This window comes from Ahaetulla prasina, chromosome 1 (genome assembly GCF_028640845.1).
Source record: "Ahaetulla prasina isolate Xishuangbanna chromosome 1, ASM2864084v1, whole genome shotgun sequence".
NCBI classification, from domain to species: Eukaryota; Metazoa; Chordata; class Lepidosauria; order Squamata; family Colubridae; genus Ahaetulla; species Ahaetulla prasina.
The window spans coordinates 90,796,271-90,820,849 of NC_080539.1; the positions used below are offsets into that span (position 1 = coordinate 90,796,271).

Below are 24,579 nucleotides of genomic sequence, written 5' to 3' on the forward strand. Positions count from 1 at the left end.
CTACGATTTTTTTTTTTAACTTTTATTGTGCTGCATAAGCTTGTGGCTTGAGTTCTAAAGATTGATATTTCCGGAAAGTGGCTTTCCAAGACTGCGTTGATCTTGCTTCGTTTGAGGAAAAGTTGTAAAATAAAATAAATAAAGAAAACTGGTTTTATTTTTAAATCTTATTTTAATATAATGAAAAGGAAGAAAAAGAGTATTGAAGTTTTTTTTAAAAAAACATCAAAATAGAAAAAGCGAAGAAAGGAAATATGGGAATTTATATATCATGTGGAAAACTACTTAGCCTAATTTTTTAACATATTGTTAAATTTTAACCACATGGAAAAATACCAATGTGTCTTTACATTTCATCAGTCAAGAGCTAGTTGATAAATGGAAACCAAACATATATTAGAGATCTAAAAAGTGACTCATACTGCCTTTACACCATTGCAAAATAGCATTTTCTGCTATACTCCATTGAGTACGGTATATAGCAGAAAAGTACAGCCCCATGTTTCAATTAATACTGATCTTTGTAACAGCAGATTTGCAAATATTATCCAGTGGTGTGCTGGAACCAGCCCATACTGGCATGAAAGAAATAATTGTTAAATTTTGTGGAATTTTGTGAGACAGGTGAGAGCAAAGCAGAATCTTAATGGCCTCATCAGCTACTTCAGGGCTGCCAAACTCCTGGCCCTCAGGGTGGATGCGTCACATGCTGGGCACGCCCATGCTCCGGTTTAGCGAAGGGGAAAAAAAAGTCCCGATATGTCACGTGACGTTGCCATGACAAAGTGAGTTTGATACCCCTGAGCTAGTTGGTAGCTCGCTGAATGGTGATGATAACAGTAACACTGTCGAGGGGCGTGGCCATGACCGTGGTGGGGTAAGGACCTTTCCTTCACTTCACAGGGCTTAATAATGAAGATTTATGAGGATTAATGCTGTTTGGAATGCACCGTTATGGATGAAAGTTAATAAATCATGAAGTGGAAGTGTTAATAGCCCAGCAGACTGAATTTAAAACTGGTAGGTCATTTGAAACTGCTTGAATTAAGGAGTTTTTACTGCGTGGAATGACCGAACTGGCAGACACGATGAGTTTGGAATAAACTGCTGTCTTTTGCTTTCCTTATTATAATTATCGTGTTCTGTGTTAAATGCTGAGGCTAAGGAATATCAAAGACTGAATTTGCTAATGAGAAGAATTTTAATTGAAGAGATCGATCTTTTGTGCTGGACTGACTGGCTGAAGAAGATTTTATTAGGTGGATAATTTTTTTTATTATTACTTTTCTTTTGAGAGGAAATTAATAGCTTGTTTATATTATAGAAAACAAAAAAAGGACTTTGTTTTGAAGTTCAAGCTGGTTTTTTTTCTCTGCCGACGTGGAGAAAAATGGCGCTGATTAAGCTGTGAGGTAATTGTGTTTCTTTGTGGAGTGAATATGACTCATAAGTTACTGATAAGCTACTAACGAGTGCAAATAAGCCGTTTCGCTACAATTAAAAGATTGTCGTCCCTTGATCTTCATCAAGACCCTCTGTAAGATTGGTTTGACTGCTGTCCTTTGATCTTCACTAAGACTCTTTGAAAAATTGGAATCCCAGTTTGAGAAATTTTTTGGTTTTTTTGTTTTTTCAAAATGACTCAACAACTTTCAGAAAGCAGCAAATTGCTGCAGCTTTAAATAAAATTGGGGAAAAATAGCAGGACTATCAGGCGTATAGATAATTTGACATTTAAACTGACATCTGAAGTGCAAAATTTAAAGCAAGATATGAATGATAACTTTGCTAAACAAAAGAGGAAATGATAATGATTAAAGATGAAATGGAGCAGCTGCATGTGCATGAGGCAAAAGTAGATCGGCAAATTGGCAAAATATTTTATAAAATGAGCAGCAAGATAAGAGAATTTGTCTTTTAGAAGAAGAGATGAGGAAATATAATTTTGTTATCAGAGGAATCTCGGAAGAAAGGGAGGATAAATTGAAACAGCGGGTTTTGAAATGGATTAATGATTTGGATACGCAACTTACGTTCACATTAGCAGACCTGGCAAGTGTTTTAGAATTGGATATAGAAGGCAAAATGGTTCTAACAGGAATGTGCTTGTCAGGTTCGCAAATCTTGGTGATAAGTTGGAAGTTATGGCCAAGTTAAGAGAGTTGGGAGATGCTTTGAAGTTTGAAGGGAAGACTATTCAAGTCTTCCCGGATATATCAAGAGAAGAAAGGGCATGGAGATTTTTTTTAAAACCAATTACAAAAGTTTTGAGAGATAATGGAATTAAATACAATTGGAGGCCACCACAACAATTGAAATTTTTTTATAAAGGAAGGATGCATAATCACCCCAGATATAGATGCATTATTATATTTACGGGAGCTTGGACTGATTGAGATGGAGGATTTAATGGAGATAAAAGATCAAATGCTTCAGATGGGTGGAACATACGTGGAAACATCAATCTCAGAAGAAGAAAAAGGGGCTATTGGAGGGCAAGACTCTAAAGGGTTAAAGAGGAAAGAAATATCACCTGTGTTGGTTGAACAGAAGAAGAGTCGTGAGGATACAGTAGGAGAAGAAGCAGATAAGAGTCTTGGAAAATATGAAGCTGAATGCGGGTCATCGCTATCTTTTTTTTGAGTGATGAATTTAAATAGACAGCCCGAAAGAAGTGCCCCGGGCATTGGCACGTCCCCTCTCCCCCATTCTCTTTATAGAGGCGAAACCGATGAGGATGTGGGGGAAGAAGATTGTTTGTATTTTATTGTTTGTTTTGTTTTTTGTTTTTTTTCTGTTTTCTTATTGTTGTTTATATGGTAGTTTAATGTCGGGTGGTGGGGGCACAGAAAGGAAGATGCGGGATAGGATTAAAAATTTATATTTTAAATGGGAGTTATAAAAATAATGTCATGGAATGTGAAGGGTACAGGGAATCAGATTAAAAGAAGAAGATTGGAGCTTAAGATTAAAAGGGATTTACCAGACATTTTATTTTTACAAGAAACCCATCAGAAATCTGAAGATTCAAATAGAATGTATATAAAAGGTATGCAAATATATGAAAAAGCATTTGGAACTTCAAAAGCTAGAGGAGTTGCAACACTGATATCAGATAGGGTGTACTTTGAAAAACATAAGGTAATTTTGGATGAAGATGGAAGATATGTAATAATTGTTGGAAATCTTAATGAGGAAAAAGTGACACTTGTTAATTTATATTTACCGAATGAAAAACAAAGAGAATTTCTTGAAAAAATAACAAAAATTTTGGAGAATGAAAGTGTAGGGAAAGTAATTGTGGCTGGGGATTTTAATTTAATCAGAGATAAAATAGACAGTACTAATCCCACCCGCTGTGGAGGAGCAAATAAAATGGGGATTTTAAATATGTGGATGCTTCGAAATGGTGTGGTTGATGTGTGGAGAGAGGTTAAAGGAATTGAGAGAGTATACACTTTTTTCTCTAAGATATATAATACATATTCTAGAATTGATTATATTTTTCTTTCTAAAGATTTGTTGAATAATGTGGATAAGGTAGATGTGGGAATTTTTAAAGATTCTGATCATGCAGAAGTTATGGTGGACTTAGATTTTAATTTTGAGAAAAAAAGAAGCTATTGGAGATATGACGAGAAATTGTATAAAATGAAAAGGATAAAAAATGGATACTTAAAAAATTGGAGGAAAGTTGGAGATTAAATGATAACGGGGAGGTTAAATTTGAAATTGTTTGGGATGCGATGAAAGCGGTGTTTAGAGGGGAGAGTATCAAATTATCAAGTAGGAAATATAAAAATTATAAAATTAAAATGGAAAGAGATAAAAATCAGATTAAAGAATTGGAAAATCAATTTTTGCTTACTAAAGAAAAAAATTCTTCAGGAGCTTAATATGTTAAGAAATAAAATGATAGAAGAAGATACAGAGTTAGTAAAAGAAATTTGAGATTTTAAATAGGAATTTTTGAATTTAGTAATAGAAATTCTAAATTATTGGCAAAGATGGCGAAAGATAAAAGAGAGAAGAGAGAAATTGGAGTTTTGATAGATGATAGAGGTATAAGATGTTATAAAAAATTAGAGAAATGTGAAGTGGTTAGAAACTTTTTTCAGAATCTATATTCAAAGAAACCAATTAATCGGGGAAAATTGCAAAGCTATTTAGAAAAGTATGTGGTGAAAATTGATCAAACATATAAGGAATTGATGGAAGAAGATATAACACAAGATGAGATTAATGGAATAATACAAAAATTAAAATTAGGGAAAGCTCCAGGTGAGGATGGATTACCTGTTGAGTTTTATAAAGAATTTAAAGAATTAATAATACCAAGACTGCAAAAATTATTCAATGGAATATTACATGGTGGGAAGTACCTTCGTCATGGAATAGAACGGTGATATCCTAATTCCAAAACCAGATAAAGATTTAGAAAGGATTGAGTCCTATCGGCCCATTTCTTTAATTAATCAGGATGCAAAGATATTTACTGCTATTATAAGTAATAGATTAAATAGATTTATAGATAGATATATAAGTTATAATCAAGTAGGTTTTGTGAAGGGTAGATACATGAGTGATATTGTTAGAAGAGTATTAAATATTATAGATGTAGCTGAATATAATGGTGATAAAATTGGTATAGTATCATTGGATATTTTTAAAGCTTTTGATTCTGTACAATGGGAAACTATCAAAGTAATTGTGGAGGCTTTAGGCTTCGGTAATAAGTTTATACATGTTATTTCAAAATTGTACCAAAAGAGCAGTGCAAGAGTGAAGGTGAATGGAATATTAACTGAAGAGATAAAATTAGAAGCTGGTACGAGACAAGGATGTCCCCTGTCCCCAACATTATTTTTATTGGCTATGGAAATATTGACAAAATGATAGAAAAGATGAAGAATTAGAAGGATATAAGGGTATAAGATAAATTTGTATGGATGATACTTTAATTATTTTGAAAAATGTAGAGAAAGATTTGAAAAGATATATAAGCATTTGATAGAATTTGAAGAAATGACAGGATTGAAAGTAAATTGGTCAAAGTCAGAATTATTGATGGATAGTAATGGTAATGAGTCTGAGAATATGCAAGAGCAATTTGGGATAAGGATTAAAACACATTGAAATATTTGGGTATAGTGCTTTCACTTAAGGTTAAAGAATTGAAAAAACTTAATTATGATGTGGTGATTAACGAAATTGAGAAGAAGATAGATAAATATAAAATTTTAAAGTTGTCTTGGTTTGGTAGAATTGCAATGTGTAAGATGATGTTGCTGCCCAAGTTCAACTTTTATTCGAGATGCTACCACTAAATTTGACAGAGAAAGATATTGAAGGATATCAGAAAAAACTGGATAAATTTTGTAACGGTGGCAAAAGACCTAGATTAGTGAAGAAAATGTGGTATCAAAATCAAAAGGAAGGTGGATTAGGAATCCCCAAATTATTTAATTATTATTGTGCATATGGTATCCGGATAGTGGTAAAAATATTAAAAGGTGAAGATAACTATTGGAGAGACTTAGAGTTAAGGATATAGAAATTTGGATCAAGGTGGTTTTAGATAAAGCAAATTTAAAATGTGTAAGTAGAAGTTATTGGTTAAAGGATTAAGTAAAATGTGGAATAAATTTGTTAAAATTTTAATTCCGGATATAATCTTTTTGGGGGAGACAATTGGAATTTGGCCAATTAAAAATAATATAAAACGTAATGAAGTGATTAAAGAGGAAAATATACAAATCATTAGAGATTGGATAAAAGTTATGGAAATGAAAGGAGGAATAAAGAAATTATTGAAAAATTAGGGTTAAGTTGGTTTGAAAAATACAGATAGAAAAATGGACAAAAAACTAAGGAAAATTATTCGATAAATAGATGTGAAACTGAATTTGAATATTTAGTATCTCGGATTATGAAAGATGAAATTGGGCTAAAGGGACTCGTTAGTAGGGTTTATAAGATTATAAATTCTGATGAAAAATTACAAAGAGTGATGAGGACAAATTGGGAAAAAGATCTTAATATTGAAATACCAGAGTCAGATTGGAATGTGAATTGGAAGAGTAGAATTATGAGAACTTTATCTATAAGGATTAAAGAGCACAATTATAAAGTTGTATGGAAATGGTATTTGACTCAGTAAGATTGTCACAAATGGATAAAAAAATAGTAAAAATGTTGGAGATGTGAGATGGAATTGGGGACTTATGAACATATGTGGTATAATTGTGATAAGGTTAAAAGCTTTGGCAACAATTGGAGAAAATGATATTTGAAATGATGGGGAAAGTAATAACATTGAGAGTGGAAACTATATTATTGTTGGTAATTAAGGAAATAGAATTAACAAAATATGAAAAAGAATTGATTAGAATTATGATTATAATAGGTAGAATTATAATAGCTAGATATTGGAAACTAGATGTGATTTTTAGAATAGAAGAGTGGAATTCTGAAATGTGGAAATTAGCTTTAAATGATAAAATGACATGTGATATTAAAATTAGAAGTGGTGTGTATAAAGAAGATATTTTTTGGAAGACTTGGAAACCATTTGTGGACTTTGCGCTTGGAACATTGGACGCTTCAGTACCTGTACCTCGAGAACGTGGATTTTGGCAATCATGAGGATATATCCGAAGACCCAAATCTTCCTTTTATGCATAGCACAAGGGTGTAATAATGTATTTTCTTTTTGTTTGTTTGTTGCAAAAATTAAAAAAAATAAATAAAATAAAATAAAAAAAAAACAGTAACACTGTCACAACCTGTTGTTAAATATTTACCAGCACATCACTGATATTATTCCAAAATGGGGCTTTACTGGAACATGATCATATGACCTGTCATTTGCATGATGTCTTTGTATACTATTCTACACTTCTAACATAATTGGATCAAGAGTCAAACTTTTTAGACATATTTTAAAGTGTCCACAAATTTTAAAAAGAGGATTCTGTTGGATTTGAATCATCTGAAGACATAAGGAATAATGCACTTAAAGTTCTTTAGAACCCTTAGCTGTTGATCTGAATACAGAATATGTAACTTTTTATTCTGAAATCTTGGCAAATAACTAATGTCCACCTTCCTGTTGCTCTGTAATTGCTTATTAAAAATACTATTGATTACTGTGTAGTAATTTTAGAGATTTAGATGCTAATACATCTGTGTAATCAAGAGATTTGCATTGAATGTTCTATCATTTGCAATTCATGGCAATCCAAATTCTCTTTGCAATAACACCAATAGTTTAAAAACCTTAATGAGCAATATTCCTCTGACTATGACTTCCTTGGAAAAAGAAATATTTGCAATTTTCAAAATCAAAAGTACATGTGTATGATTATCAATGGCTCTCATTATAGCCCAATCAGTGCTTTTCCAGTCGATTGTCCAGGACTATCACTGCACACATAATCTTCTCCAGTTGAAGATCTTCTATAGAAATGAAAAGCTCCACATTTATTTTTCATCACTTTCATTTGTTGTAATGCAGGGCTCCCTGCAGTTCAACTGATTTGAAAGAGTCTGGGTCAAATGGTTGCTAATTGCTGCTTTTAGTTGGAAACTTATTGAGCTATTAGACATCTGCTTAATATAGTAGTTACTATTAAAGTCAAACCACTTAATCATTTCATATGTCATATAATTGTTTCAATTTTAAACTGGGCATGCAGAACATTTTGAAAATGCTTATAAATATAATTAAAGTTTAATTTAAATTGCGACAATTTCTAGTGCCTTGTAGCAAAAGTTCCAGGGTGAATTTAGAAGTATTGTTTTATATTTTTCTTTTTTTTTTTTTGCAGAAGCATGTCATTTAAACAATCCATAATAATACCATCTCCTTTGTCCTACACTCAGCTTACCTAGGAATGATCTATAATAGCTTGCTTTTCCGTTAGAGCATTAGAGGTATTTTCAGTAGAGGCATTTTCAGATAAGATAACTCGATTTAAAAGTCATATCATTTTCATCAAAATACATTTTTTGAAATACTTAGTAGAACATATTTTCATGGAAATAATAGATTTGGAGTTATTCCATTTGGTTTGGAACTACTAAAACTAAATGTTCCCCTCCTACCTTATTGTTGCATTCTTTAGCATCCTTGCACATTTACTGTAAACTCTAGATTATATTCTGATGCATATATGTTGAGAAATCTTTCAAGTTTGGCAATATGATACCTAGTGAATTTATTCAGTAATGTACATCATAATCATTTTTAAAACCATCAAGTAGTTAACCAACAGAAGCTTCTACTAGTACATAAAATATTTGATTGTTGTATTAGCAGCATCTGGTTAATGTAGAAAGACTAAATTTGCATCTGATTCTGAAGTTCTATGCATGCTACCTTTAACCATCAACCTCTGTACCATCCAAAATACACTGGACTGGCTACATCAGGAGTGTCAAACTCAATTTTATTGAGGACTGCATCAGGATTGTGTTTGACGTTGTGTGTGTGTGTGTGTGTGTGTGTGTGTGGTCAGTGTGGGTATGGCCAGCTCAACATCATTTGTGTCAGGGGGGTGCCTCTGGTGGCCTGAGCGCTCTGCCAGTGAAAACTGGCTTCCGAGCTCCACTTCCAGCTGCAACGGTCTCCTGCAACCCTCTGCCAGCGAAACTGGAGCATAGGAGGGCTGCACACAGCCCTTCCAAGCTTTGTTTTTGCTGGCAGAGGCACTGCAGGCCAGTCCTTCACTGTTTCCAGGGCATCCCCATGGGCCAGATCTAAGCACTCTGTGCGTTGGATGCAGCCCCTGGGCCTTGAGTTTGACACTCCGATCTACATCTTCAGGCCTATTTGCTGTTGGTGTTTGTTTTTAAAATGGCTTGAGACCTATACTAGCCTCTCTTAAGATGTTGGAGGGAATATCTGTATTAAAAGATACACTTGATGTAGCTGCTGTAAAAGAGTTTTATATGCTGCCGTGGTGCTTCATTCATGTTACTTGAACTCAGTGGCTGCAGGCAAAATGCAAAACTGTGGCTCTTTGTTAAGTGTACGTGCTTTTAGAGGTAAGGGACAGAAAACCAGCAATTACCAACAGTGCACACAGAGATAGAATAGAATAGAATAGAATAGAATAGAATAGAATAGAATAGAATTTTTATTGGCCAAGTGTGATTGGACACACAAGGAATTTGTCTTGGTGCATATGCTCTCAGTGTACATAAAAGAAAAGATACGTTCATCAAGGTACAACATTTACAAAAACAATTGATGGTCAATATATCAGTATAAATCATAAGGATTGCCAGCAACAAGTTGTAGTCATACAGTCATAAATGGAAAGAGATTGGTGATGGGAACTATGAGACGATTAATAGATATACACATCTATGTGGGTGGTGAGTGTGTGTAGCAGACCCAAGGTCTTATGTCTATTTTTCCCTCCTGTGTTCCCTAATGGACTGCAACTGGGTCATTTGTCACTGGACAGGGCACTTGAAATTTGTAGATTGTTATTGGAAGGTACCTAGCTATTTTCAGAGACTTTGCTTCAGGTTTTGGTGTTTTTAACCCTCATACTCCCGTTCATGAAAAATCCTCATAATGAAGCACATTAGCAGTATGGCTAAGTTGGCCCTCTTCATGGGCCACGTTAAAACAAAAATATGTTAAAAGTGTCTTGTGTTGATTAGTCTGCTCTCCCCTTTTTGCCTTTTAATTATTTTGTCATGGGAATGTTATATTGTGATTTGTATCATACATCATTAAGGTTTAGCATGACTGAAGCTGATTATGTTTTTACATATGGACTGTAACTCCCTCTCCCTTCTTTTCTTTGTCCTGCACGTATATACTTTTAGATATTGATTCAAACCAGAGGTCTGGAGAACTGGTAGCGGAAATTTTCAGTAGTTCAGAGAACCAATAAATACCACCTCTGATTGGCCCCACCCCCATCTATTCTCTGCCTCCCAAGTCCCAGCTGATCGGGGGGAAATGGGGATTTTGCAGTAACCTTTCCCTGCCACATCCACCAAGCCATGCCCACCAAGCAATGCCACGCCACACCCACCAAGGCACGCCCCACAGAATCAGTAGTAAAAAAATTTGAATCCCACCACTGATTCAAACATATGACTATTTCTGTTCCCCAAAATTTAAATAACTCAGAGAGCCATTTATGCACCAGTAGAATATCAATAATGCAGATTAAAATATAAAATGAGCAAAGACAGAGTGACACTTTCAATGTTCAAAATATCAGTGAAAATTAGTACTGAAAAGACTGGCCAAAATAGTCTTAAAAATAAATACTTATAAATGAAGGATGAAGTAGTTTCATTTTCTTTAGACAAGCATTTTAAACAAATGTTTGAAACTCCGGCTCATTAAAAAATCTGCAATATTTTTATGATGAGATTGGCCAGTCAGAAAAGACCTGTCAACTAGTTCATAAAGACACTAGCAAAAGATTAATTGGAAGGGATGCAAAACTAATTCAAAATGCTTTATTTTCACTGGAGCCAATAATACTGACTTAGATATAAAATAAATAAAATATATAATAATCAGTTCCTGTCATTTTTAATGCTGCCAACAGTTGTGGGGGAAGTTGTGGCCAGGGCTAAGATACAAGTTTTAGTATACTTTAGGATTCTACTACACTTTGGACAAAGAGTGAAACAATTATTTTATGTTCAGGAAATATAATTTTAATGAAACTACTACTAAGAAGCCTTCCTTGATGCCTTTACAGTCATCAATTCTACAGCAATATTTTTATATTAAAAGAAACAGATTGCATCAGTTGCCACTTTTCAAGTTAGCAAACTGCAAGAGAATACATGAGTTTACCGGAAAAAAGGAAATCTTGCTGAAATACAATCAAAGGGGCCGCCACCAAAGCCGCGGCTCAGCTGAGCGGCGCTGGGCCGATTGCAAAGCTGCCAACCGCCGCAAACACAGTAAAGCTTCAAACCAGTCACCAGAAGCAATAAAGTTGAAATTTTCTCCAAAGAAGCTAATTAGAAAGTCCAATGAAGGAGCTAGAGAGATTAGGTCTCTTTAGGCCGGACTGAGTTGATGAACTGGAGCTAGACAGGAAGAGGAGGTGTGTTTAAGCAAATTTCAACTCAGTCTCTGGCCAATCTCATGAGGATAACCCATTCAATGGACTCTCACGCAGCGCAACGAGAAAGAACATTCAGAGTAAGTACAATATTCCTTTTCTAAAAACAGATATGAGAGATTATTATCAGTTTTTAGTATTTTATTATACCAAAGGAGAAGGAAAATATATGTGTGTGAATATGCACATAAACTCAATCCTTGTTATCTGGGCTTTCTGTTTCTGCAGATTCAATTATATTTATTTTATTTATTTATTTATTTATTCAAATTTATATACCGCCCTATCTCCCGAAGGACTCAGGGCGGTTCACAGGCAAATAAAACAGCATATATATACAAATTAAGAAACCATTAAGAAAACATATTCAAAAAGCCTGATTATTAAAATAATATAGATATTAAAACCAATTAAAACCCCTATAAAATTTAAAAATTTAAAATTAGAAAATTTAAAAAACTAGTCCAGTCCCGCGCAGATAAATAGGTGTGTTTTAAGCTCGCGACGGAAGGTTCGGAGGTCTGGAAGCTGGCGGAGTCCTGGGGGGAGTTCGTTCCAAAGGGTGGGAGCCCCCACAGAGAAGGCCCTTCCCCTGGGCGTGCCAGGCAGCACTGTCTAGCTGACGGCACCCTGAGGAGTCCCTCTCTGTGAGAGCGCACGGGCCGGTGAGAGGTATCCGGTAGCAGTAGACGGTCCCGTAAGTAGCCCGGCCCTATGCCATGGAGCGCTTTAAAGGTGGTTACCAAAACCTTGAAGCGCACCCGGAAGGCCACAGGTAGCCAGTGCAGTCTGCGCAGGATAGGTGTCATACGGGAGCCACGAGGGGCTCCCTCTATAACCCGCGCAGCCGCATTCTATGTTTCTGTAAAAGTATAATTTTCACTGAATGCAGTCACAACATGGCTATATTCAACTGTAAGCAATAGGGGGAAAATATGAGAGTTTATTGTGCAGCATCAACACAAGCTACACTACAGAAAATATGTTTCTGTTGTCAACAAATGTGTTAACAAATCTTTATATTTTGATAATATTTCACATGTTCTCATTAGGAGCCATGCTTCAATAACTGTGGTTTCCATTTCCACACTGGTTTTCAAGAACATTACTCCCACAAAATAAAGACATTTGTTGTTGTTAGTTGCTAAGTTGTGTCCGACCCATTGTGACCCCATGGACAACGTTCCTCCAGGCCTTCCTATCCTCTACCATCCTCTGGAGTCCATTTAAGCTCATGCCTTACTGCTTCAGTGACTCCATCCAGCCACCTCATTCTCTGTCGTCCCCTTCTTCTTTTGCCCTCAATCTTTCCCAGCATTAGGCTCTTCTCCATTGAGTCCTTCTTTCTCATTAGGTGGCCAAATATTTCAGTTTCATCTTCAGGATCTGGCCTTCTAAAGAGCAGTCAGGGTTGATCTCCTCTAGGACTGACTTATTTGTTCTCCTTGCAGTCCAAGGGACTCGCAGGTGTCTTCTCCAGCACCAGAGTTCAAAGGCCTCGATTCTTTGGCGCTCAGCCTTTCTTATGGTCCAACCTTCACAGCCATACATTGCAACTGGGAAAACCATAGTCTTGACTATACGCACTTTTGTTGACAGGAAATAAAGACATACTCACATACAAAATTATCCATTAATGATATAATACAATCAGATACATTGTAACAATTAAAACAAACTTAAAGGAGAAGAATAAGAGAAGCCTAAAATATATTATCTTTAATCAACTCAAATGTTGCTTAAGACTTTTTCTTATCTTTTTGTCAGAAAAAAGACTAACTCAAATACTGACATTCAGCATATATCAATAAACATTTGCAGCAAATCAAGTATATATTTATCTTTCTGATGTAGAATCATTCTTCTTTTGCTATCTGTCATGTAGGAAAAGTCCATAATTGTTGATATATTATTCCAAATATATTGAAAGCGAATACACATAATTCTCACATACAGCTATTGGTTTAAAGTTATGTTGAGAGCCCATAGTGTGGCAATAATAGGAAAAGATACATGATGTAATATTCCAGTTTCCGAACCGCATCTCCAATAGTCGGCAATTGTAGCAAACCCTTATTAAACATTTTCTTGGGTGTCAGTTATGCGTGAAACAAAATTTTCTTTTGTATTAATTTAATTTTCAGATCAAGAGACTAACATCTTTTAATATAATCTTCCATTTAAATTTCTTTTTCCAAAGGTCACGCAAATATTTAATACCTGTTTTCATCAAATTCTTTCCATTTCTTATAAAATCAGTTGCTGGCTTAGATACCTTATTATCTCAAAACCTGTCATGCATAAATCTTATCTCCAATATTCAAAGCTCATCTAAAGTACATAGATGAGCGAAAAGGAATCTACAGTTCGTGTAGTTATGAAATATCAAATCACTTCCTCAGTTGTTTTACGGATCTATTACAAAAATATTAGAAGTGCCTTCCTGTAACAAACCCAAAATCTCATATTATTCTCTTTCTAGCAATGACCTATTTTCCTGATGCATCTGATATCTTCAATTCATACACTCTAGGTTCTTAATTTTTAGAAGCAGCTAGTTGATTTTGTTACACAGTGAGTTGTAATGGATCATACTGGTCCGTTTTACACCCCCCTTTAAAAAAACAACCTTCACTTTCTTCTATGGCAATCTTGCCTAAACTCCACAGTACATTTTAGAACTCCTGTTAGCTGAGCCAAATAAATGAATACTTATGATAGAATTGATACAGAAATATCTGAAGAGATCACATTGAGCAAAGTGCTTTCTGCCTTGAATTGTAGATTTTTGTCATGAAAATGCATAGTATTTTTCAAATGTTTAAACATTTTCTAGGCAGGAAGAGATATTAGCTTCTTACGTTAAAAAATAAGAAATCCACTGGCACTTTAAAAATTATCAGATTTGTTCTGAGATTTTATAGATAATAAAGTAAATGGAGATGTGCAAAATCTGAAACCATTAGTAGCAAGTTAGTCTACAAGACTCTGAAATACTTATTATCTATTTATTTGTACTTCTCAAATTTCTAAGTACAGTAAGTTCAATGACAGAATGACTCTGGCGGTTTCAGAGTTAAACTTTTCTGTTTAAAAGGCAAAAATAAAATGTGTAGCATTAGCCAAAGAATTTCCTATAAGCAGCTAATACCATATCCACTCATATCCACAGGTATGCATGTCTGGTATATCCTTTTTCTTTCCTAAGATAATTGATCTGGCAGATTGCCAGTTCAATTCAATTAGCCACAAAGAAAGTTAGTCAATAATCACTCTGTCATGAAAGCTCGTCTGCTTTTCTAATTTGATTGACAGAAGTCCTATCTTTATTTTGCTGTCATGTAGTTTTTATCAGCAATAATAGATAGTTGACTGTTTCAGCAGATACTGAAATAGACATTTGTCTATTTAAAATACTTTTCTACAACAGGAGTGCTTAAGAAAATAACATTTTCAGCTATTCTAGCCTTCTGAAGTGCCTTTTAAATTGTTTACAATCATTTGTGTTAATATAACTTCTGAATGTGATCTTCTGTGCCTCACGTGCCAAAAAGGATGAAATGAATTTGATGATTATACGAGAGCTTTCTGCAAATCATTCTTTTAAAGCAAAATGTATCCTAAATACTTCCCATCAGTACAAAATAGCTATTATTATCTGTTATAAAAAGCACTGACAGAAATGCAGATTCAAATATTGCCCAGTAATTGGCATCACTGTTGATATAAAAGGTATTGCAGCAGCTTTTCTTTGGTTGATAAAAATGGGTTCATGAAAGAGCTGGTCTTTACTATAAGGAAAGAGGATGTTTGTGTAACATTTCTATGTTACATATTGGTTCTTCTCAAGTTTCCAAATAAGTACTGTTACACTTATTTTTGTGTTTCCCTGAAAATAAGACCTATCCCCAAAATAAGCCCCAGCATGGTGTTTTTTACACATGTGCCTAATATAAGCTCTACCTCCCCCCAAAATAAGTCCTCCTTAAGCGCCTGTGCAGCCGGACCACCCGCCCATTCAGTCTGGTTGCTCATGATGCCATGGCCATGAGGCTAGATGGAGGGATGGAGCTGCCCCACACAGGCTTAATTCAAGGCCCCCAAAACTAGCACATCCTCGTCCTGGCACCTTCCTCGCAGCAGCAGCACTGGCAACCATGTGCAGCAGGAGACCACATGGTTGCTGGCTCACTTCTGCTTGCTCGCGGCCACAATGGACCAGGAGGCCGAGCAAGCCAAGGCAGGTGTTTGGGCGTGGGTGGCCTGGTTGCAGGGGTCCTAAGGCACATGGGGCAGCTCTACCCCACCTGCCCTGCAGCAGCAGCACTGGCATGCTGCGTGAACTTCTGTCCCATCATTAGCAAGCAGAAGTGGACCTCCCGCACATAGGGAACAAAAAAAAAAAAGACATATTCAAAAGTAAGCCCTAATGCCTATTTTGGAGCCCAAGAGAAAATAAGACCTGGTACTGATTTTTTTTCCAGGTGGCTTGACATTATATTGTATCATATGTATGTTTTATTCAGTCCATGTACTAAGGCCTCCAGCTTGTTTGGCTCAACCTAGTACAAAAAACATCTGGTCAATGTCATCAGTAGAGTTTAGAATTTGCTGCAATAAGGGCAAACCAGCTCATAATGATGCAGAACTGGATAGAAAAACAAAGCATTAGCTCCTGAAAGAGATGATATCTGAGTGACTATGGAATTTCTCAATCGTCCAGGTCATGACTGTCTCAAAGGTGGTTTTCCAAAAGGCAAGAGTTTTTTTTGTCCTTGAAAACATTTCATTTCTCATCCGAGAAGCTTCTTCAGTTCTTCAAGAATTTGAACTGAAGAAGCTTCTTGGATGAGAAGCAAAACATTTTTAAGGGGAAAAAAAACCCAAGAAAGTCCAATAGCCTTTTGGAAAACCACCTTTGGGACATAAAATCTAAATGTGATTATTTAAGAACATTAAATAATTATTTAACATTATTTAAGAACTGCACGAACCTTAATTAAGCTTCAGTCAAGAGACCTACCCAGTGATTTTACTATAGAAAACATTTTATTTTTCCCCCAATTCTGTTAATGATCCTTTATCATGTGTTAAAATTTAATTCTGATTTTGCTACATGCCATGCTGCACTTCTGAGTTTATAATTCTGGGACAATTTTGTACTAAACCTAATTAAGGCAGGGTTATTTCTCTGATTTCCTGGTATCTCAGGACTATGTAATATGTTCTTCAAGTCCCTTCTTAAAGGCTTACTCCTTCTTTCTATCTTTAATAGTTCTGTTACATCTTTCCCAAGGTCAGTTTTAAATTCCTTTATGCTTCATCATATAGCGTAGACTAAACTCTGGGCATTTCCAGTTCTAGTCTAGTCTTTTTAACTATTGTCTCACATTCATATTCCAGTATTTATTTTATTTTTTATTTTTATTGTTTATATTTATATACCGCCCTATCTCCCAAAGGACTCAGGGCGGTTTACAGGCATTTAAAAACAAAAAATACAATAAATACAATTCTAAAAACAATTAAAAAACTTATTCAAAAGTCTTAATTAAAAATATAAAAATTAAAACCCAAGATAAAACCCATAAACTAAAATCTAACTCAGTCCTGCAATTAAATAGATATGTTTTAAGCTCGTGGAAGGTCCGAAGGTCCGGAAGCTGGCGAAGTCCTGGGGCAGTTCATTCCAGAGGTGGGAGCCCCACAGAAGGCCCTTCCTGGGCGTCGCCAGGCAACATTGCCTCGCTGGCGGCACCCTGAGAGTCCCTCTCTGTGAGGCGCACGGGTCGGTGAGAGGTATTCGGTAGCAGGCGGTCCCGTAGATAACCCGGCCCTATGCCATGGGCGCTTTAAAGGTGGTCACCAAAACCTTGAAGCGCACCGGAAGGCCACAGGCAGCCAGTGCAGTCTGCGCAGGATGGGTGTTATCACGGGAGCCACGAGGGCTCCCTCTATCACCAGCGCAGCCGCATTCTGGACTAACTGCAGCCTCGGATGCCCTTCAAGGAGCCCCATGTAGAGGCATTGCAGTAATCCAGGCGAGGCGTCACGAGTGCGTGGGTGACTGTGCACAGGGCATCCCGGTCCAGAAAGGCGCAACTGGCGCACCAGGCGAACCTGGTAAAGCGCTCTCCTGGAGGCGGCCGTCAAATGATCTTCCAAAGACAGCCGTTCATCCAGGAGGGCGCCTAAGTTCGCACCCCCTCCGCCGGGGCCAATGACTCGCCACCGATGGTCAGCCGCGATTTAGCTGACTGTACCGGGATGCGGCATCCACAGCCACTCTGTCTTGGAGGATTGAGCTTGAGCCTGTTTCTCCCCATCCAGACCCGTACAGCCTCCAGACACCGGGACAGCACTTGATAACCGTTGGGGTGGTCCGGTGTGGAAAAATACAGCTGGGTGTCATCCGCATACAGCTGATACCTCACACCAAAACCACTGATGATCTCACCCAGCGGCTTCATGTAGATGTTAAACAGAAGGCGAGAGGATCGACCCTGCGGCACCCACAAGTGAGGCGCCTCGGGGCCGACCTCTGCCCCTGTCAACACCGACTGCGACCGGTCGGAGAGATAGGAGGAGAACCACCGATAAGCGGTGCCTCCACTCCCAATCCCTCCAGCCGGCGCAGCAGGATACCATGGTCGATGGTATCGAAAGCCGCTGAGAGGTCTAATAGGACCAGGGCAGAGGAACAACCCTATCCCTGGCCCTCAGAGATCATCCTGCTTGCGACCAAAGCCGTCTCTGTGCTGTAACCGGGCGGAAACCGGACTGGAGCAGGTCTAGATAGACAGTTTCATCCAGGTGCAGAAACTGATATGCCACCATACTCTCTACAACCTTCGCGCGGCGGGTTGGAGACTGACGATAATTACCTAAAACAGCGGGTCAGGAAGGCTTCTTAAGGAGGGTCTCACCACCGCCTCTTTCAAGGCGGCGGAAGACACCCTCCACCAAAGAAGCGATCGTAATCGCCTGGAGCCAGCCTCGTGTCACCTCCTGGTGGCCAGCACCAGCCAGGAGGGCACGGGTCCAGTAAACACGTGGTGGCATTCAGTCTACTCAACAACCTGTCCATGTCCTCGGGAGCCACAGGGTCAAACTCATCCCAGACAATGTCACCAAGACCACCCTCGGACGCCTCACCTGAGTCACCGCAATCTTGGTCCAACCCGTCCCGGCTGAGCGATTTTATCGTATAGATAACCGTTAAACTCCTCAGCACGTCCCTGCAGCGGGTCATCCCGCTCCCCTGGTGAAGGAGGGGCAGTCACCCGGAACAGGGCGGCTGGGCGGTTATCTGCCGGCGCAATGAGGGAGGCGTAGCGCCTCGCTTCCCTCAATGCCACTAGGTAAGTCCTTGTATAGGACTTCACTAGTGTCGATCAGCCTCTGAGCGGCTAGACCTCCAGGAACTCTCTAGGCGTCTTCTCCGGCGCTTCATCCCCTCAGCTCCTCGGAGAACCAGGGCGGTTGGGACCTGCGCGGGTCAGAGGCCGCAAAGGCACGACACGATCTAAGGCCCCGCGCGGCCCGTTCCCAGGCGCAACAAGTTCCTCAGGCGTGCCGTGAGCCAGACCCTCAGGAATGGCCCAAGCTCCGTCCGGAACCTCTCCGGGTCCATCAGGCGCCTGGGGCGGAACCAACGCATCGGCTCCGTCTCCCTGCGGTGTTGGGTGGCGGTCAGAAAGTCTAGGCGAAGGAGAGTGATCTGACCATGACAAAGGTTCGTGACTATTTCCTTTAAGTCCAGATCTCTCAACCACTGACCAGAGACAAAAATCAAATCAGTGTACCACCCCGGTGTGGGTAGGGCCATCAACTACTTGCGTCAGGTCTAAGGCCGTCATGGAAGCCATGAACTCCCGAGCTGCTGTCGATGGCGAGCGGAAGAAGGCAAGTTAAAGTCCCCATGACTAAAAGTCTGGGGGTTTCAACTGCCACCCCAGCAAGCACCTCCAGGAGCTCGGGCAGGGCAGCTGTCACGTAGCAAGGAGCGACCAGCAAGCCCATCTGACATCTATGGCCCCACTTCACAAGGAGGGATTCACACCCGACAATCTGAGGTACAGTGGTCTCCCTCGGCTCCAGACTCTCTCTAATCACAACCGCCACCCCCCCACCCCTACCCTGGGCTCTCGGCTGATGAAATGCACGGAAACCTGGTGGGCACATCTGCACCAGGGGCACGCCCCCTTCTGCGCCCAACCAGGTTTCCGTAATGCCTATAAAGTCCGCGGCACCCCCCTGAATAAGGTCGTAAATTAGGGGGGCCTTATTGGCCACGGACCGTGCATTACATAACATCAGCCGAAGGCCCAGGCTCTGAGGTCTTGGCTATCCGAGGCAGGAGAAGCCGGGGGGCCGGGGGCGCGCGATCGCCTGCAAATATCGAGCGCGCGCCCCCTTAACACGATCCGAGCCCCCGCTTCCGCCAAATCTGCCCCTCCCCCAAACCGTGCAAATAACGCCACCCTCCACCAATGGAACCTGAACTCCCCCCATAACCTTGGACCTATTAGCTCACCGCCACGAGCATGCGCAGGAACTGATACCCCACCGGCAGGTTTCCCCAACACCGCCCTACCCCTCCCACCCCTTAAAAATGCCCTATCTAAAAACCCCCAAAGGCTCTTCCTCTTCGCATGCCACCTCTGTGGATCCCAAGATCCGTCATTGAGGCCGGCCCTTGGTAATAAAACGGGCCATTCCTGCGAGGCGGGGGCACCTCGCAGGCGCAAGAGTTCCTGTTCCGCATAATAAAGGCGAATCGTGGAAATAATACTACTTAGCTAGGGAAAACAGTCGCCGGAGATGATCATTGTCCAGGATGGCAGAATATTAGTCCATAGTGCTTCACGGATACCCATCGTCCGATGGTGGCTGATAATGATGATAAATAGGCTAAAGATGGAAAGATGGAAAAAATAGCCCAGTCCAAAAATCCATGGGGGAAAACGAGGTGGGTGGGTAGATCTTCTACCACCCTCGGCACTGTCTACAGCTGTTCCTGGGTATGTCCACTGCTAGATCTCAAATCGGTCTCCAAGTCTCTTCCACAATAATTCCAAAGAGCAATCCTGGCCAAAGGTCCCAAAAGGCCAGATAAGTGCAGATGACAGTGCACAAATAATAGTGAGAGAAACAGGTCTCAAATGGTCGAGACACCTCCCATAATCACCACGCCAATTCCCTTCATTAAGATGGTTCCCTTCGTTAAGATGGTTAAGATGGTTAAGATGGTTCAAAGATAAAAATCCTCAGGCAAGCCCCAGGCGAGCCCCACATTCCAAAGGCCTGGCCACTCCTCAGATCCAGGGCCTTTCCCAGAAACCGGGCCAGGCACCTCTGAGGAAGGCCGGTCAGATGTAATAGGCCGTAAATCCCAGATACGGCATAAGTGGGGTAAAAACGTCCTCAGAGCCCCTCCCTGCAGGGAAGGCAGTGGGAAAGCCGGCAACGGAAAAGCCGGCAGTGGAAAAGCCGGTGAAGTCATAACCCCCTTCGTCCCGAAATAACCAGGCTGGGGAGAAAGCGTACCCAAAGTAGCCAGCGCTCAGCACTCACAGTCCACAGGCCATGATGGACTAACAGGCCTACGATCATGACTGCGGCCTCGCCCCGCACCACGGCCCAGGAAATGGCCGCCCGTTCACGCTCTCCCTCACCCGGCCTCGCTCTCGGCAGCCGTGTCACCGAAAAGGCCCGCAGACCTCTCCCACGGCTGCCGAGAAGCTGGCAAAGCGGGCCGGGGGGTACAGGCGGCTCGGCTAACCGTCTGGGTGATGCCATCCCGCGTCGATCATCCCGTCGGCGGCTCCGTTCACCTAGCGAGCCGCCATCTTGCGCATGCAGTAACATAACATATTTCTGACTAATTAGCAATTTAGAGACATGATTTATGTACTTTGAAACTGGATTCTTTTGTTGCATGAATGGTAAAACCAAATTTTTATTTATACCATAGAACAGGGGTCCCCAACCCTGGTCCACTGACCAGCACTGGTCCATGGCCCACCAGGAACCGGTCCGTGCAAGTGAGTGAAGCCCCATCTGCCCATGTGTAGGATCCAGGCAATGCACAAAACCGCCCTCTGTGGTCCACAAAAAAACTGCCCATCATGGAATTGGTGCCTGGAGCCCACAAGGTTGAGGGTCGCTGCCATACAGTAACATCAGTGCTGAATCTTCATAGGAATATGAAATCATAAGTTTTATCCCAACATCCGCTGATCTGGCCATTTCATGTATGTTTTCAGCAGTGTGATAAATTCTTGCAGAGTTTGTCAAATGCAGTGTGTCACTCAGCCACCTCTGCTAAGTATATCTTTTTCGTATGAGCAATGTTGTACATGTACTGTTTTATTGTTCTCTGGGTACTTTTTGTAATTTTATGATGCTGGTATCTCTTATGGGGTTTTTTTTGGGTAGTGTAGCCATATCTTAATGCAATGAAAAATGTCTTTCCAATGACTATCATGCTTTGCTTATTCAGTTCCTACACACAGGCAATCTGAAACAGCTTTATGTTCATGCTAGAGAGTTGTGCCACATTTAGACTATTTAGGGTCACCTGAAAGTCCATTATTACTTGTGTCACCCAAGAATTCATGAGGGAGTAATTCAGAGGTGGGTTTCAGCAGGTACTGACCAGTTCTGAAGAACCAGTAGTGGAAATTTTGAGTAGGTTGGAGAACCGGTAGTAAAAATTCTGACTGGCCCCGCTCCCATCTTTCTGTGCCTCCCAAGTCCCAGCTGATCGGGAGGAAATGAGGATTTTGCAGTAACCTTCTCCTGCCACCCCCACCAAGCCACGCCCACCAAGCAATGCCACGCCTACCGAACCACATCCACAGAACCGGTAATAAAATTTTTTGAAACTCATCACTGGAGTAATTGCAGTTGAATATAGCATACTGAAGGTAAGCAGCTCTTCCTTCTTGCAACTCACCAGTGTTGCAAATTAGTAAGGAATTTGAATCTAGCCATCAGGATTTCTCATTCCTGACCCTTATAGTCAGACAAAACTTTAACAAATGGAGTAATCTCTGTCTGATTGTAAATTCAAACAACGGTTACAATAAAATTGTGTCTGCTGATTTGGTATTAATCTTGCTGAAATCGAGAATTCAAAGGTTGCTGAAAAAGTTTCAGTAAATGCTAGGCTTATAGGGCCTTGCATCAGACCAACTCCGGATCATTTATCATGACATATGTTTTCAATTTGAGGGTCATTTGCCTTAAGAAGAAATTGATTATAAATAAGCCAAATGCACATTGTTTAATCAACGCAGTACAGTGATTTTATTATATAATTTATGTAGTTTTAAGATTTTTTTTCTATTTTTTTTTGTTAGACAATTTCTATATGCAGTTCCTAAAGTTGCGGTGTTCTGATGACTGACAACAATATTACAACAGCATTAGATTGTAATAGCTTTCTGTTTGAATATATGTTTAAGACTTTGGGTCCTGAAAAATGACATTTTAATATCATTGTCTCTTACTGTTAGGCAATGCAATTTACATTAAGAAATATAAATGATTTTAGGAGCTTTTTTTTATCAAAATCTATTCCCCTTTGAATTTCCCCCCTCATTTTTGTTCAATAAGATTCTTGTACAATATATCTAGGCAAGCTGATTGTGGAAAACATCTTTGTAATGAAACAGAGATGTGACTTTTCAGGGGAGCAGTTGTTCCACTGTCTGAAAAGCCATCAAAGCATATGTTATACATGAAAATGCATGTGCTATGTGCTATGTAACGTATTTTGCTATCATCATAATTAGTTATACTGGAGGATGAAGTCTTAAAATCTTCCTGCCAGTGGGAAATTCCTACAATTTCCAACTGGGATTATTAGGAATTAAAGTTCTTGCAGGAAATAATGAGATGATAATTACTCGATAGAAAAAGGGTGAAAGGTATAATTGCATTCTTTTCTTTTCCTTCTTTTTTTCTTTTTTTTCTTCCCTTTCACTTGCTATCTTTTTGTTCATTTTTATATATTTTTACTATATTGAAAAACTCAGATGAATAAACAAATAGAAATTGATTTCTCACACATCTGGTAGGTGTCATGTTGGAGAAAACTGAGGCATTATTTTGCATTTAAGTGAGAAGCTCTGAAATAAATTCATGAAATTATTGTCTTTCTATCACTTCTCATGTTACTTGATACCTCACTATCTTGGTTGTAGTGAGGCTTTTGCTTATCTTTCTTCCTCTAATAATTCTAAAAGAGAGAATAAATCTTGTCATCAATCTCAGTAATAAGGTAAGACCTGATCCCTTGCCCTCTATTCGCTTTTAGAGCATGGTATAATAATGAATGGGGGATACATTTTAATTAATATAATAAATATTTCAGGCAAAGCTGAATAAAAAATGATCTGTTAAGACCCTTTGACTAGTCCATTTCTAGATTCAAGTCAACTGCTTCAAAAACATTGATATAGAACTAATTATTTATTTATGCAGTTTATCAACCACCTCAAACATCATATGTGTTGATGTTAGTAGGATGCAAAACTATAGGGATATCTACTTTTTATCTGAGGGGTGTATGAGAGATAAATTGATGTTTTAAAAGTCACTTGTTCCTGTCTTGTTTAGCATTTGTGTTGCCTTTCTGAAATTGGGTAATTTTATTTCCATGTTTACCTCAGTGTTTGTAATTTCTTGACAGATGTTGGTATTAGTATTTTGATGTCCTCAGTTCTTTGGTCTTTTTTTCTGGAAAAAAAAAAGCTGTTCACCTGTGTGGTTATCTTAAGAGTTAATTGGTTCAGAAAGGTGGTCTTTCTGTATCTTTATGAGTCTAGAAGTTCTTTGGGTCTTTTTATACCTAGTTTTCTAGCGTTGGAAGCTTAAAGTTTTGGTCTCCTTCCATTTATTCTAAAAATTACATTTATTCTGATTAAATTGCGCTTAAGTGAAAGCATTAAGAATTGCAATCCAACTGAACCCAAATGTTTTACTATGGACTAGTTTTGTCTTTGCTCCACATGAAGAAAAATCTTCCTTGTAACTGTAAAATCCCTTTAATTTTTAATTGATCACTGGCATTATGGGTTTTGTCTTTATTTCTAGAATAACCTTATGTGAATAACATTTGTGTAAGTCAGTAAAATTGTGCTTTGTTTGGTGTATGAAATTAGCTTTTGGGAACATAAGGTACAGTTACACAGTTCTTGGTTTGCAATTTACAGTATTGGAGATTTATGGGAGAAATGTTCAGATGAATGCAAAAGCATCTGGAGAAAGGGCATTTCTGAAAGGACATTCAGAAAAGATACAAAGAATGTGTTTTATTTCAGAACATACTTTATACCAGGGGTCCCCAACCTTTTGGACCTCAGGGACCAAGTTCCTAATTTTAAATCCCATGGACCACTAGTACGGATCTAGTGTTCCGCTTGCTGAAGCGCCTGGACTCCCAGTGACGGGATAGGGT

The 24,579-nt window shown here is 39.1% G+C and overlaps 1 protein-coding gene across 1 annotated transcript in view; it reads left to right on the top strand.

Moving 5' to 3' along the window:
• Positions 1-24,579, top strand: part of PRKN (parkin RBR E3 ubiquitin protein ligase) — an 821,278-nt gene that overhangs the window by 119,661 nt on the left and 677,038 nt on the right. Inside the window, exon 3 of the mRNA XM_058168152.1 lies at positions 21,088-21,157. Coding sequence (XP_058024135.1) covers positions 21,088-21,157 — 70 coding nt within the window. The remainder of the gene's footprint in view (positions 1-21,087; positions 21,158-24,579) is intronic.